At 37.9% G+C, this 15,135-nt stretch overlaps 1 protein-coding gene across 2 annotated transcripts; it reads left to right on the top strand.

Annotated features, from left to right (window-relative positions):
- Positions 1-678: 678 nt before the first annotated feature.
- sytl4 (synaptotagmin-like 4) lies at positions 679-14,817 on the top strand. 2 transcript variants are annotated; one of them, XM_032555162.1, is made up of 18 exons: positions 679-1,004; positions 1,103-1,150; positions 2,205-2,397; positions 2,556-2,771; positions 4,172-4,281; positions 4,359-4,458; positions 4,571-4,738; positions 5,547-5,658; positions 5,755-5,845; positions 5,919-6,004; positions 7,114-7,206; positions 7,514-7,680; positions 8,023-8,125; positions 10,099-10,260; positions 11,982-12,087; positions 12,162-12,270; positions 13,067-13,275; positions 14,135-14,817. In XM_032555162.1, exons 3-18 carry the CDS (start codon positions 2,279-2,281, stop codon positions 14,281-14,283), a joined length of 2,100 nt encoding a protein of 699 aa, XP_032411053.1. In that variant the 5' UTR covers positions 679-1,004; positions 1,103-1,150; positions 2,205-2,278; the 3' UTR covers positions 14,284-14,817. The 2 variants fall into 2 exon arrangements, with proteins under 2 accessions (XP_032411053.1, XP_032411054.1); XM_032555163.1 differs by lacking the exon at positions 4,571-4,738 and having other exon boundaries at positions 680-1,004.
- Positions 14,818-15,135: the final 318 nt, after the last annotated feature.

Below are 15,135 nucleotides of genomic sequence, written 5' to 3'. Positions count from 1 at the left end.
ATCACATGCTGAGACCCTCACAATAATCCTATCTGAGCTCGGTTGAGCAGATGAGGGAAGATTTGCTCCCAGAAAAGGGATTTTTCTTCTCAACGATCTGCTAAAGCAAAACGTCAAAGTTGTTTTAAAGAAAAAAATTAGCTTTGTTGGTAGCAACATGCTGAACATATCAACATTAATTATTTCTGGTTACAAAATAGTTTATCCTGATTAATATTGCTGCTAAACTGTGGCTCCTTTCCTCTCTTCAAATTGAGGCTGACTTTCCTGGAATACTTATTTTGTTTTTAACATTTTTATTTTAAATGTTTATTTAAATTTCATTTTTAATAAATGTGCCAACAAACATTGGTTAGATTTGAAAATTTTGTAGATTTCTTGAAATTGAGCTGTTGGCATGTCTTACAGCAACAGCCTTCAGTCAGAGGCCTCTTCAGATTCACTGCAAGACTGACTGCTACTGGAGACTCTTCCTGCACACAGCAAAGACTCTGAAGACACTTGGATACAAATTTGGGGGAAAATAAAGTACCTTTGAATTACCTTATCTTTATTAAAAAATTATTTTGATTACATAAAACTTTAACGAAAAGATGAAAATCAAAAGAAAAGGAGAAACAATATTAAATGAACATTAAATTATTTCCATTCTTTCTGGAGCTTTAAATGTTTTGCGGGATTTAAGGGGAAATGGAGCTCTTCCCGTTCCAACTTTCTAGCCAAAAGGAAGAAAAAGAGCTGGGATGTGAGGAAAAAACGGTTAATGGGCCGATTTTTCCACATGCAGCGTTTCATTCTGTGGTAAACGGAGCAAAAGAAATGCACCTGTCATGGAAAATGTGGAAAGGCTCTCCGACCCGAGTGCTGCAAACTTTCCTTTATCTTCCGGGCAGTGGTTCGGATCCCGCAGGGCAGGAAGAAAAAGAAAACACCGCCAGGGATTGGAGCAGGGAGGAATATTACTCAGCGTGGAGGTGCGGTTTGGACCGTGGCGGTGAAATAGGGTGAGTGAAGTTACTTCTACGGAATCGTCTGATGGTTTCTGTATTTTTACAGCTCTTAATCGTTTTTTCTCTTTATTTCCTGTCGTTGTCTCTCACAGTAACCCGAGTCAACGCCGACAGCGGACTGGTGTCGACTTTACCAACAGGTGTGCGCAATTCTCACCAATTAACTAGATAATTTTAGACACTTTTATGTAACTGTACCGACTTACAATTTTCACCCGTTTCTATGCGACTCAGACCAGCCTGTAGTCGTTAACGTGGATAGTTGGTGTAACTTGCGTTGCAGTTTGAGGCTCTTAACGTAACGTACGTCAACCGTCCGACCGTTGGTGCGGTTAACGGCTAATGGTGGGCTTCATTGAACGGGCTTTCATCGCCAGATTTTATAAATGTTTAACCTAAACCGGTGAGTTTTAAAGACCATATGAGAGTTGTAGTAGTCACTTGTGAGTTTAAATCCGTTCTTATTTGCATTATCTACTTACCAATAGATTTATTAGGCTTATATATACATCGTGGTAAACCTTGATAAACTTTATTAGCAGCAGTTCTTGTCTTTTGTTAAAATCACCAGTTCCTGGTAGTTGTTTTGTCACCCAGAAGTTGCCCTATAGGTACTGTTTAACTGTTGGTATTCAAACTACGAGGAAAAAGTTGCGTGGGTTATTCCTGTAATGTTTGCTTTTGCTTTAAGGTAACCTAGAAAGCTGTTATTTGAGATGGGAATATGGCTTACTATAAAACCCATGTTGAGTTTAAACAAATGATTATGCTGTTGAACTCCACCCTGCTCTCTGTATCTTTACAGGGTGGGAACCCTCCATGATGGCCAAGTTCATGTTGCTTCAGCCTTCATTAATCAAAAACATTTAACCCCAGCAGAGGATGTCTGTGGGATATTTAAATCCTCCTGCTTCTTTTTATGCATTTGTTTAGTTTTTTTTTTTAGGTGGGGAACTGCATGTCGTGATCCTTTTTCAGAATTTCTGACTAAAGTGCTGTGGGAAAATATGTTTACATCAAGATTTACTCAAATACCTTTTTTTTGATCATTTGAAATGTGGTTTAATCGTCATAGCATGAAGCATTCAGTCCATTTGGTTTTTCTGGGTTTTACAAATGAACCATATCCTGCTGAGTTGAGCTACAAGTTCTGTCGAGTTCTGCAGAAACTTTCTATTGGTTTCTTCTTTGCAGGCTCCTCGTGTCGATGTGCCATCCATAAAGTCGACCCAGTTCTCCTGAGCTGACTGTTCTTAGTTAAAGACACAATGCCGGAGGCTCCTGATTTGATCAACCTGGGCTTCCTGTCCGATTCGGAACAGGAGCTAATCCTGGAAGTGCTGCGACGGGATGAGGAGCTGAGGATGGTGGAAGACAAACGAGTACGGTGAGAAGAAACCAGAGAGTACCAAAACATGTTACGTTTTTATGGCCGGGAGATTTAAACGTTGGGGTTCCCTTAATTTTATGTTCCTCTTGTGACACAGTAAGTTATATTTTAAAGATTGCCATAAAAGTATGGTGGTTGTTGGTTATTTATCTCAGGAAGCTGAAGTCGGAGTTGCTGGAGGTCAAACGGAAAGGGGCCAAGCGTGGCGGTGGAAGTTACAGCGAGCGGAGCTGTGGCCGATGCCAGGAGCCTCTGAGTCGTCTGCCGGTTTTCTCCAACCAGTGTAAAATATGCAATCACTACGTGTGTCGAAACTGCCAATCTGTCCTGCCCAACGGATCCTGGCTGTGCAACGTTTGTATCAAAGAAACGTAAGAACTGTTTTGTCCATAGTTTTCCTCATCCTTGCATATCTGCCGTCATTACTATTACTGCATTTGTTCAAAACCACTCAAAATTTTTTAAAGACTTGATTGAATTTGTAGATTTTTTTTTTTGTCTCAAATGGAAACACCTCAGTCCTTTATGCCATTGGTTTGAAGCAGTAGTGCCCAACCAAAATCCCCAATCTGAAAATATTCAGGGGCAAATTTGTTCTTTTTTTTCTCAATTAAAAATGTAAAAAATATTATTGTGAATTCTTTCTCTTTTACCTGCACATTAAGGCAAATATAGCACTTTAATGTTTACAGTAATTTAGTTTCGTGCACTTTATTTCCATTTTTATAAGCTTATAAAATATTTAAAGTTTATTCCCAGCAACTAAAGTGAGATTTTTTTTTACAACCTTTGCTGTATTTAGCCAAATGTAATGGATGCCTGTGCCAGAGTCTGTTTCGTCTGAATAGAAACATGCTGGATGTTTGTGGCACGACCAAAAACATAATAATATAAAAAGGATAACTCAAGAAAAATTCTTTGTGTTGTACTTAACATTTTCCATTCAAGAAGATATAAACTTGCCATGGAAAATATCGTCTTAGAAAAATTACAAAACGTGTTGGATAGCCAAATTTATTGAATTGCTGTCAGGGGCCACATAATATTAATCAAAGGGCCACAAACCAACTTCCAGCAGCAGCTCATTGTAAAGGGGCTGAGTTTCTATTACTGCTGCACTGCTGACAGAAGAAATCAGACATTTGTCAATTTACTTTGACAAATGTACATTTATCAGTTTGTACCTATTGATGCAAATAAGCATCTTTAAGTAATTAATTTTGCAGGATATATTACATTTAGATATTGATCATTTTGACAACCCTAACTGATGCACTAAACCAGTGACTATGCTTATGTGGTGACAGAAATACATCAGCATACATAAATACAGTACCTATAAAAATTATTTGCTGTCTTGGAGGTTTTAAGGTTAAAACAACCAAGGAGGTGAATCCTTTTGGTGGCAAAATGTCAGATTACACAATTATATGTTAAATGAAAATGCAGCTAATGATGAGATGTTGTACTTCACACTCTGATCTGAGGGGAGCAGATAGAAATGGCCAAAAAGTGACTCAAGAATAGAGCCTTGAGGACCTTAAGATAATTCAAAGTGTTCTACACAAAATCAAGATGTTAAACTAAAAACACTCTTTAATCTACTGCAAAAATTCAACCTTGTTTTGCTACAATCGGACATCAAAACCACTTTTTATTCAGTAGTTGCATCACCAGCCCCTGCTGCCATGTATCCAACTAGATATTCATGCCTAGTGTGTATAAATTCTTTTTTCCACACTTCTCTGAATGTGTTTGTAATAAATTTCAGGGACGTAAAGAAGAGGACGGGCGATTGGTTCTACGATCAAAGAGTTAATCGTTTCTCTATGAATCCTGGGCACGATCTCGTGAGGGTCTCCCTGAAAAAGAGACCAGCAGGTTAGTTAAGAACAGGAACCAGACATGAGCTTCAGTGGTTCTGTTTCTGGTTCTAACAGCTTATTTTATTCATATAGCGAGGAAACGTGAAACAACAGGAGAAAAACTCTTGAGAACTACAGTTCTTCCCAAACCAGAGCATCTGCCCAGACAGAAAAATCTGCCCGTTAACACAGAGTGAGTCTTCATTCCTCATCATTCTTGTTGTTTTCTGAAGGATTAGTGCAAGGTTTATCACAATGCGCAGAAAGGAGTATTTCACAACTATTTGTTACATTTTCATTGGCAGTCAGTCAAGTGAGAATTCAGGATCCATTGCTTCAAGGGAATCTCTTGAACCAAAGGATAGTGTTTCTGCAAAGCCTCCACGCAGTGACACAGAGTCTGCAGAAAACGTCAGTATCTTTAGCGCTAAAACTGAGACTGAATCCGGCCGGGCAACTCCTGATCAACTGAGGTAAATTCACAGTTTAACGCCGTTTATACTAGCCTTAAAATAAAAAGTGAAGTGGAAACTGAAACTGTAACTCGTATTATTTACATGTATTTTATACTACTTACCACATTAAATTCTCTTTATTTGACAAAATTTATTTAACAATCAATTCAAGCATATGTGACCATTTTACTAATGATGTATAAAAACAGAGACAAATAACTAGAGGTGCATCAGTTTATCAGGCAGCCGATTTCTTTAATTTTGGGAGATCAGAAATCGGCCGATTCTTACATGTGTAGATGATCTTATCAGCCTCGGCAAAGGTTTAAAAATCAACCACTGCCTCTTCTGCTGTCCCATGAGAGAGGTTTGACTGACAGACTGGCCCGTCATGTCTGCCCATTCACAGTAAACAATAGTCACCTCACTGTTGCCATCACAGTAACTTTCTCGTTTAACGAAATTTCAGACAAAAAAATCAGGTTAGTCTTTTTCAAGATCGATAATTGGCGATTGGCCAGAAAACTGCAATCAGTGCACCCCTAACAATAACCACAGCTTTTTTTCAATGAATGAATGGGAGCTAAATTATAAAAACAACTCCAATTTGAACTACAGAATATTTCCAAAATTTCACTTGAAGTAAGGCTTTAATTTCTGGAATGTCTTGGTAGGTTAATAAATCTGAGGAATGTTAATTACTTTTTTAAACTGGAAGCGGATTGCTGGTCAGATATTTATTTTTCTTGTTTTGTGTGCTTAAGTAGCAGAATAAAGCTGCACATTTCCGAAGCGTTTCTTTCAGTAGATGTGTGTTTTCCTGCAGAGCTCACAGCTCCGTTCCCTCCAGCCCAGCAGCCTCCACGGCCTCCAGTACGACGGCGCCAGACAAAACAGACGTTGTCAGAACTGAAAGCGGCAGCTCAAACACCAGCTCTGTATGGACATTTACTTCAATCTTAAATGATTGTAATTTTTGTTTTTATATGTGTGTCTATATATTTTCATAATACTTTACCATTTTTGTCCTGGAGGCTCTGGATGTGAAACACCTCAACGTGAACTTCGACCTGGAAGTTGAACGACTTTTCAAGAAAAGCGTCAAAATAGACCCAAAACCCAAAGGTTGTTAATCCCATTTAGAAAAACTATTAATTATTTTATTATATCTACCTAGCTTCTGTTTATGTCTTATTAGAGTGTTTATCAACACTTGACTTGCGTGAGGAACCAGAGGCTTCAATGGGCAAGCGAAGCCGCTCAGTTCCAGGCTTAGACATACAGGTAAGTGGTGAATATTATCGTTTATTTATAGAATCATTATTGTGTCATTTCTTTCTGGTTCTGATCAGGAATTTCTCTCTGTGATGCAATCATTTAAAAATTCATTGATTGGGGCAATTGAGTACTTGATTGGGTTTGGATGTTTCCACTTTTTGCTTATGTTTGATTACTGCATGTACTGAATAGGCCTGTCATAACAACACATTTTATTATACCACTGATCTGAGGGGAGCAGATAGAAATTGCCAAAAAGTGACCCAAGAATAGAGCCTTGCAGACTCTCAATATCACAATATTGTGATATTGCTTATCACAATATTGTAATAAACAATATTTACATTATATATATTTACATATACATATCTGCATTTTTTGAATCCTTGCAAAGACTGCTCTTAAGTTGTTTCTATATTAACAGCATTTTATATTTTATTTTTATTTTATCTACAACTACTACTCAGTGGTAGTTGTTATTGTGTCTTGTCTCTATGCTGTAACTGCGAAGTAATTTCCCTGCTGGGATGAATAAAGTACTTCTATTCTATTCTATTGTGATATTGTTCCACAATATTATCGTTATTGTGATAAACGATAATATTGTTGTTTTGAGACCATTTGCAAGTAATGTAAGGGTAATGGCATAATAATGGAAGAACACATTTTCTCAAGGATCAATAAACTTTAAATTCTAATGAACATTTAGAACTGGAACTGGAAGACATTTCATATATCCAAAATAAATAAACAAAACAACAAATAAACTCAATTATGAAGCCTCTGTAAACAAAAATGTCCTTTAAAAAGGAGCATGTTGAGACTGAAGATTTTCTTTTCAGTTTTTGGTAGAAAAAAAAGATAAATAATGCAAATGGAAATAGTTTGTTTTAATTCATTGTGCAATTAATTGATTTATTGTGATGGGCATAGTACTAAATATTTATACTTATCTAAGATTGATTTTTCAGAAGTGATAGAACAAACATACGTGACCAGAAAGTCTAATTTTACCCGATTGAACCTGGATCACTCAAGCTGCTGATGACATTATAATGAACTCGGCTGTATAGTGTGACTGTTGTGTTTATTTTAATGTTTTTATGACCACACAGGAGGATGAGGAGGAGGAGGAAGATATCGATCGCTTGGTTAACTTTCATAAAATGTCGATTGCCAGAAGTACCTCCAGTCTGCAGAGTTCAAAGGTGTCGATGCTTTGACATTTCTTACAGCATGCACAGCTGATATCAGCTAATCTAAATGAGCATCTTCAACCTCAGGATTTCCTGCCTCAAGTTCGGAAATTCTGAGCTCATCTAGAACACCAGCTTACTCAGTTTTGATACAAATTATCTCTAAAAAATGGCAAATTCTTGCATGTTTAAACAGGATTTGGATAACAAGAAAACACTGTTAGTCCTTTAGGAAATGTCTGAGCAGCGGTTATCTAAAAATCAATGTTTGCTTTAAAATGCAGACTATTTTACTGACTCCTCACGTCTGTTTGTGCAGAGCATGATGAGTATTTACAGTGAATCCGGAGACTTTGACAGCGTGGAGGTGAGCGGCGACGTCCTCTTCTCTCTGAAGTACTATGAACACACACAGAGCCTCCATGTGTTCATCAAGCAGTGCAACGGTCTGGCCTACGCCGACGCATCACGGCTGGTTTCCAACCCGTGAGTTTTAAACTTCCAACTGTACGACACAAAAACTGTACCGAATAAAATCCTGAACTTGTTGAGCAGCAGGACTGATGGTCTCTGTGCGTTTTTGATGTGCAAACACGCCTCAGCGATGTTTCCACAGCTTTGATCAGTTTAGATAAGAGGCTGTTCTGTTTACACAGGCTCGATTCTTGCATCCCTTTGGTGATTAGCTGAACTTCACAGGAAATTGTATGTCAACATTCGCCTCAGCATTTAGTCAGGAAATACTGCAGAAGACCAGCAGTTGTTCCTTGGGAAACCTAAACTTCTTTTATCCTTTTTCTGTTTTTCTCTCTTTGTTTTGTGTTTCAGTTATGTGAAATGTTACTTGCTCCCAGACAAATCACGTCAAAGCAAGAGAAAAACCAGCATCAAGAAAAACACCATCAACCCCGTCTACAATGAAACTATAAAGGTGAACTCTGCATTTTAGCTTAAAGAAAACGTCAGAGTTGGTTTTCTTGCACGGTATTTGCTCCAACTAATGACCGCACCCACTCTGACCCTAGGATCTCTATTTACTTTGAAGATAAGTACAGCTATTGTCAAATATTGATTTTTGGTCCCGCTTTCAGTGGAGGCAGCTGAAAGACAAACAGGGCAGCTTACAGGGAAATTTAGCTGAATTTTTATATTTATATGGAAGTAGTTGTTGAATTGGAAATCATTAGGTACAAGTTGAGAAAATTTAATATTTTTGTTTTTCGTCCATGATCTTTATCATTACCTCTCCACCAGACGAGCCTTTACAGCACATGTCAAACTCAAGGCCCGAGGGCCACATCTGGCCCACCGTAGGTTTTTATGTGGCCCTCTAGACTCCAAATTACTCAATAAATCCTTCCACTTTTTCACAAATCTGCAAAATTCACACAAGATGAGCAAATCTCCATATTTTTTTCTGATTCTACTGCATAATTTTTCTAAATTGGTCAAAGTGAGTTTAAGTGACTGCTGCCTCAGCCTTACTTGATGTCAAGTCATAGTCCATAAATGAAACTACGAGTAATAAAGTCACATTTAACATCATACATCAGGGCAAATATTGTTAAATTAATTACAAAGATTTCTTAATGGACACCACAAAATCTGCAATTTTGATTGCCAAAGAAAAAACACTAAAACAATCACAAAATCCCAGAGGAACAGCTATTTATTAATATTTGAACAGTTTAATTGGTTTTATCAATACATTCTGGCACAACCGGCCCTTTAAGAGGATTCAGATTTTTGATATGGCCCAAGATGAATATGAGTTCGACACCCCTGCTTTACAGGAAGTCCACTCTTCCTTAAAAAGTCTTAAATTTGTGTATAAAAATTAAGGCCTTGAAATGTATTAAATTAATTTTAGAAATGTAAGTTGGCCTTAAATATGTCAATCTTGTACATGTTATTTTTTCTTCACAAGACTTTTCTGTCAGTGAAATGTTTGAGTGACCCGCAAACATAATTATTACGTTCTGTGACTCGAGGTGGTTAGGGTTAGCCTAACCTGCCTCTACCGCTAACTAGCTGCTAATATAGCTAACTAGCTAGCTTTTTGTGACCTGCTATGGGTAAAATGTAAATCAGGAGTATCCAGAGCACTGCTTTATTTCACCAGAGTGTTGGCAGTAATATGCTTACAACTAATTAAAGTATAATGATGGAGAGAAAATTTTCTCCATCTTAAGAAACAACACAAACTATTCACATTCCATGTTTTCATTTTAATTTGACAGCTTTTAACTTTCATTCAAATGTATAATTGGGGTGCATCCATTTTTTAAAGAGATTTAAGAGAGTTTTAAAAAGGAAAAAAGGGATTTGTATCCTGTTCTTGTAGCCTAGAAATCATCTAAAATTATTACCAGATTTTTTCTGTTTAGAAATCAGGCTAGTACATTTAATCAAAATAGTGTATTTAGTTGTTTACAATAGAATATGTTTAGTATTTTTCATAGCAAAAGATATCATTTTTTTTGTGTTCCACTGTTTTTAACTAAACAGTTGTGATCCCCATTTCAAAAAGTTTGGACACCGCTGGTTAAATGTATTGTCTGTTGGCTGGATGCTGTTCATCTTTGCCATTAGCTCTTGCTAACTGGTACTTTGCTGCAAATATTCAGAGCTTGAAAAAGTAGGGCACCGTTCCACTTTAATCTGCTTATTTTTATATTTATTATACGTCTGTCAAGTTTCCTGTTTGGCAAGAAAGGTGACTCACCTCACTGTAACCAAATCTACCTAATAAAGTTGATTTAAAATATGATTTTCTGTTTTTTGTACATTTCTGTCTTGCTACAGGTATTACATTACACTTTTGATGGACTTAAAAAGTCTTAAATTTGAATTTGTGAAGCCTTAAGAAACCCTTCTTTAATTACCTGGTTTTTTGCTGTCCAGTACTCCATCGTCCGTTCTCAGCTGGTCAACCGTGCCCTGCTGATATCGGTGTGGCATAACGGTCGGCTCAGCCGTAACGCCTTCCTAGGAGAGGTGCAGGTCCCTCTGGACTGCAGAGACATCGAGTTGGGATGTGAGGAACAAATGGCTCTCATGGGAAAGGTAGATTAAAGAGACGATTCTGTCCTGAAACAAGGTTTTCTGGTGGATGATGGGTATTTTCTATGTAGTTTATATCCTACCTGTTGCCAAAGCATCTGAGGGGAAAACAAAACTTACAGAAAATGTGTATGTAGGTATTAATATTTCACAGAAATTGGAGTTTAGAAACCATATTCTTCCTTCGTTTTCTAAGGTTGGTCTAAAGCCTGCCGCTGACCACAGGCCTTTATTTGGGCTTCCTACACAGTCTGGAAAGTTACAGAATTTGATTTAAAAGTTTTTATTTTTATTGATTGTATTAACACCAATCAGGAAAAAGAATTGTATTTTTCCTGATTGGTAAAAATATTTTTACAAGTATTTTTGGTCTAGTTTCTAAAGCAGTTATCTTAGTTCAAGTGTACTTCCTTACAAGTAACTTTTCAGCAAGATACCAGAGCTTGTTTTTAATTAGTAATTTCTTAATATTGAGAAATGAGAGTACTAGTTCCACTGGCAAATTATAAACTTGTACTTTTTAAGGAATTATTGACTTAAAACAAGCTGTTATATTTAGCTAAAAGTTGTTTGTAAGTTAGTTTTATCTTATTTCAAATGTACTAAGACATTTGCATTAGAAATTAGACAAAAATAGCTAGTAAGATTTTCTTTTTTTGCAGTGTATCTCGTCTAAATGTTGTTTCCCTCCACCAGCCTTTCAGCCAGTTCATCCTTTCAACACCTTTAGTCTGTTTCTGTGCTGCTCGTACGTCACTGATGTGGCAGAAACGTTGATCAGCAGCAGCAGCAGCTGAATAATGGAGCCAGTAGAGAAATTTGATGTTTTTAAAACAGGAGACAGTCCAGTTGCTCTTCCTCCCATACTTTTAGACAGACCAACAATACCTGCGATCAAGCTTAAGTTGAATTTTTTTTATTTTTAACAAAATCAGAATGTGATGGGCGCATCAGGGTAAGAAGAGAGGCAGGTGAAGTGATGCACCCATCATGCCTAGTGCCTACTGTACAAGCCTGTGGGGGCAGTGCTATGATCTGGGGTTGCTGCAGTTGGTCAGGTCTAGGTTCAGCAACATTGTGTGCCCAAAGAATGAGGTCAGCTGACTACCTGAATATACTGAATGACCAGGTTATTCCATCAATGGATTTTGTCTTCCCAAATGGAACGGGCATATTCCAGGATGACAATGCCAGGATTCATCGGGCTCACATTGTGAAAGAGTGGTTCAGGGAGCATGAGACATCTTTTTCACACATGGATTGGCCACCACAGAGTCCAGACCTTAACCCCATTGAGAATCTTTGGGATGTGCTGGAGAAGGCTTTGTGCAGTGGTCAGACTCTCCCATCATCAATACAAGATCTTGGTGGAAGATTAATGCAACACTGGATGGAAATAAATCTTGTGACACTGCAGAAGCTTATTGAAACAATGCCACAGCGAATGCGGGCTGTAATCAAAGCTAAAGGAGGTCCAACAAAATATTAGCGAGTGTGACCATTTTTTGGTGGCGACTTTTTTTTTGGCCAGGCAGTGTATATGACTGTTACAACACATCAACTTAAAGCTATGTTCATAAAATCATTAATATGTTTTAGTGTGAGTATGTTTCTGTTTTAAAATGGTAACTCTACCAACTGAGCCACCCAGTCCTGATGAACCTTGTTTTGTTTTTTTGGTTATATTCATGTTTTGATTCCTAAATGTTTCTGACTTTTAACAGACAGGATCGATTGTGCCAGCTTCACCATTTGCTCAGTACAAAGGAGAGCTGGTGATCTCACTGAAATACGTCACGCCCAAAAAGACGACAGCAGAGAAAGTCAAAGGTAAAGTCTCAGAAACCAGCTTGTTTCCATACACTTTAAAACTCTTTCTATCGGTTTTTGTTTCTTATTTTCAGGTAAAAAAGCGTCGCCTGTGGAAAGTGGAGAGCTGCATGTCTTGATTAAAGAAGCGAAGAACCTGATGGCAATGAAACCCGGAGGAACGTCCGACAGCTTTGTGAAAGGGTGCGTTACACGCCTTGGGATGGGAACTGATATCGATTCATTATTGATCCCACTTATCGATTCTCATTGAGTTGGGAAATAAACTCTTTAATTCAAAATATGCACCATGATGTATTTGATTGAAACAAAATTAAAACTTGCTTAAACTATAAGAATCTGTGTCAAACATTTTGACATAACATGCAACTTACTGCACATCAACAGTTTTTGTCCTTTTTAATATAATAAACGAGCCTCATCTGAAAATATATTCTAATTTATTGAAGTTGACTGAATGTTGGAGATTATTCACTCAGTGTGGCGCTAAGATTAACACAATAATGTGAAGGAGTTTAACATTACCTGGGACTTTTACAGCAGAAGACACTGTGATCAGAGAGTCACTGCTGTTGCTAAGCAACGTATCAAACACTTTACATTCGTAAAATCGGTTGCAAGTGAACTGTTTGTGGATGATGGAGGTATTTACTCCTTTCATTGTGATTAAAGTTCTGACCATGTTCCAGCCGGCCATAGTTTTGTCTTTTTTTTTTGAGAAACGTAAAGATATCTTGGAGCGCTTCCGCCGTGACGCCATCTTGGATATTTTCTCATTTAAAATACGGAGCATATGCAACACGTCATCACGCAAATGCATTACAGGAACCGATAAGTGGATTTGTTAAGCAGGCGGCTTAACAAATCCAAGAAACTTAACTACTGAGAACCGATTCTTGATTCCCATCCTTATAGTTGCTTTGATGACATTTATTAAAACATTTCTTAATTAACTGGGCTTGTATTTGTGGCTCTGCAGGTACTTGTTCCCGTCTAAGGCGAAGAGTACAAAGAGGAAGACTGACATCGTGAAGAAGAACCTGAACCCCCAGTATAACAGCACGTTTGTGTACAAACAGCTGAGTCTGGAGCAGCTGAGAGAGATGTGCCTGGAGCTGACTGTGTGGGACAGAGAGGCCATGCTGAGCAACGAGTTCCTGGGAGGAGTCCGCCTCAGCTCAGGAAAAGGTAAAAAACTAATGTTTCTGTTTTCAGCTTGACAGGAAAATCTAAAAAAAACAACCAGAACTTCATCAGGTTAATCGTAAGTGTTGTCAGGGTGTAAAACCGGAATGCTAGCAAATCCTGATTCATACTGAGAGCTGAACAGCATTTTAAAGGGGTGGTATTATGTAATATTTACTTTGTTTTAGCTTTAAATTATGTTATTTCCTCATCAAAAACACACCTGGAATGTTTCCTTGATTCTCTCATGCTTGAGAATCCTTTAATCGCCATGGCAACCATTCAGCTGTGCAAAACGTCTGGGTGGACTTAGCACCGCCTTCAAGGCACAGCTCCACCTCTGAGCCGCAGTTTTCAATCTTCTGAGCTTTCCTCAAATCAGCTCCTTCAGACTAGCCAGCAGCATTTGGCAAACACCTGCTGTGTTTGCCAAACTGTGGAAAGTGGAGCTGCACTTTTGCTGAGCTCATTGTACGAGCTACTTCTCAGTTCAACACCGGTATAAACGTAATAGAGGAGCAATGTTGTGAAGAGACAAAAGCTTAATTGTTAAATGTGTTAAATTGTACAGTAAAACTTATAAAAATCCTGTATACAAATTACTTAAAATTATAACTGAAGTTAGCGTAGTTACTTGATGATGCAATAAAAACAGATAAAAATGTCATTTTAATCATTTTAAAGATGAACTCTTTATTTCTGCATAATGGAAAGAACATTGTATATAGGTCTTAATTTTCCAGTTTCGTTTACTTTAAGATCATCACTACTTTACTTTTTTTCTCTTGTGTGAATATAATATGAGTTGAAGGAATTTTCCATCATGGATCATAACGGATGCTGTGCAATCTTCACACTGCAGGCGCTGTAAAAATAGGAAAAGAGGAAGTGGAGCTGGAGTCTGTGGGAGAGGAGATCAGCCTGTGGCAGAAGATGATGCAGTACCCCGACTCGTGGGCAGAGGGCACTCTTCCACTGCGTTCCTCAATGGGAAAGACGAAGGGTAAATGAGGACGAAGCTGAAAATGATCTGATGTGATAAGTTCTGGCCTCTGAGACAAACTGGAGTCTGGATTCATTGCAGAAACCAAACTTATCTGACCAGAAGCTCGGCTGCTGCAGTTTTACCGTCTGCTCACTCCTCCCTCTCTGTACGGGACTCGGCTTAATTCACTCACTCCTGATTGGTGTTACTATTGAAAGTGTACCAAACCATCACACTTAGTCACTTTTTCAAACTCTGACTGGATGTATTACCATTTAAAATAATGTAGGACACAGAAGTTTCTTAATTTTTTACACTTGTCTTTATAATCGTTTACAGAAGAACAGTAAGAAGGAAAACAATTATAAACCGGTATTATGGAGGATTTCTGGGTTTGGATGAAAACCACCACTGTGCTTTATTCTTATTACCGTTATATTTATAGAACTTCAATTAAAGCCCTTATTTGAATAAATTAAATGACACTACGTTTATTAAGATTTTGTTTTGGAGTGTTATCAGTCACATCTGTTGACCCAATAAAAGTTAAACCCATTGTGTTCTTGTCTCCACTTTTTTCTATTTGCATCCAACGCGGGATGGAAACATTTAATTGACTTGCAGTTAATTGTCGATTTGATTATTAGATTAAATTTAGCTCAAATTGATTAATAACGTCCCTTTTAGACATTCTCCTAGTGTTGTAGTTTGGCCGCTGTCCAGTAGAGGGCGCGGCTGATCATCTCAAGCCGGAGCCGTTTATACAGAAATTAATATGGCGGCTGTTCCAGAACGGGAAGTGAAAAACGGTCCAACAGTCAGATGTGGGATGCAAAATGCACCTTATAAGGTTCTGTTTTGAAATATAAGCAACTGGC

The sequence above is a fragment of the Xiphophorus hellerii genome, chromosome 23 (assembly GCF_003331165.1).
Source record: "Xiphophorus hellerii strain 12219 chromosome 23, Xiphophorus_hellerii-4.1, whole genome shotgun sequence".
NCBI classification, from domain to species: domain Eukaryota; kingdom Metazoa; phylum Chordata; class Actinopteri; order Cyprinodontiformes; family Poeciliidae; genus Xiphophorus; species Xiphophorus hellerii.
This window is presented reverse-complemented; position numbering and strand designations above follow the sequence as displayed.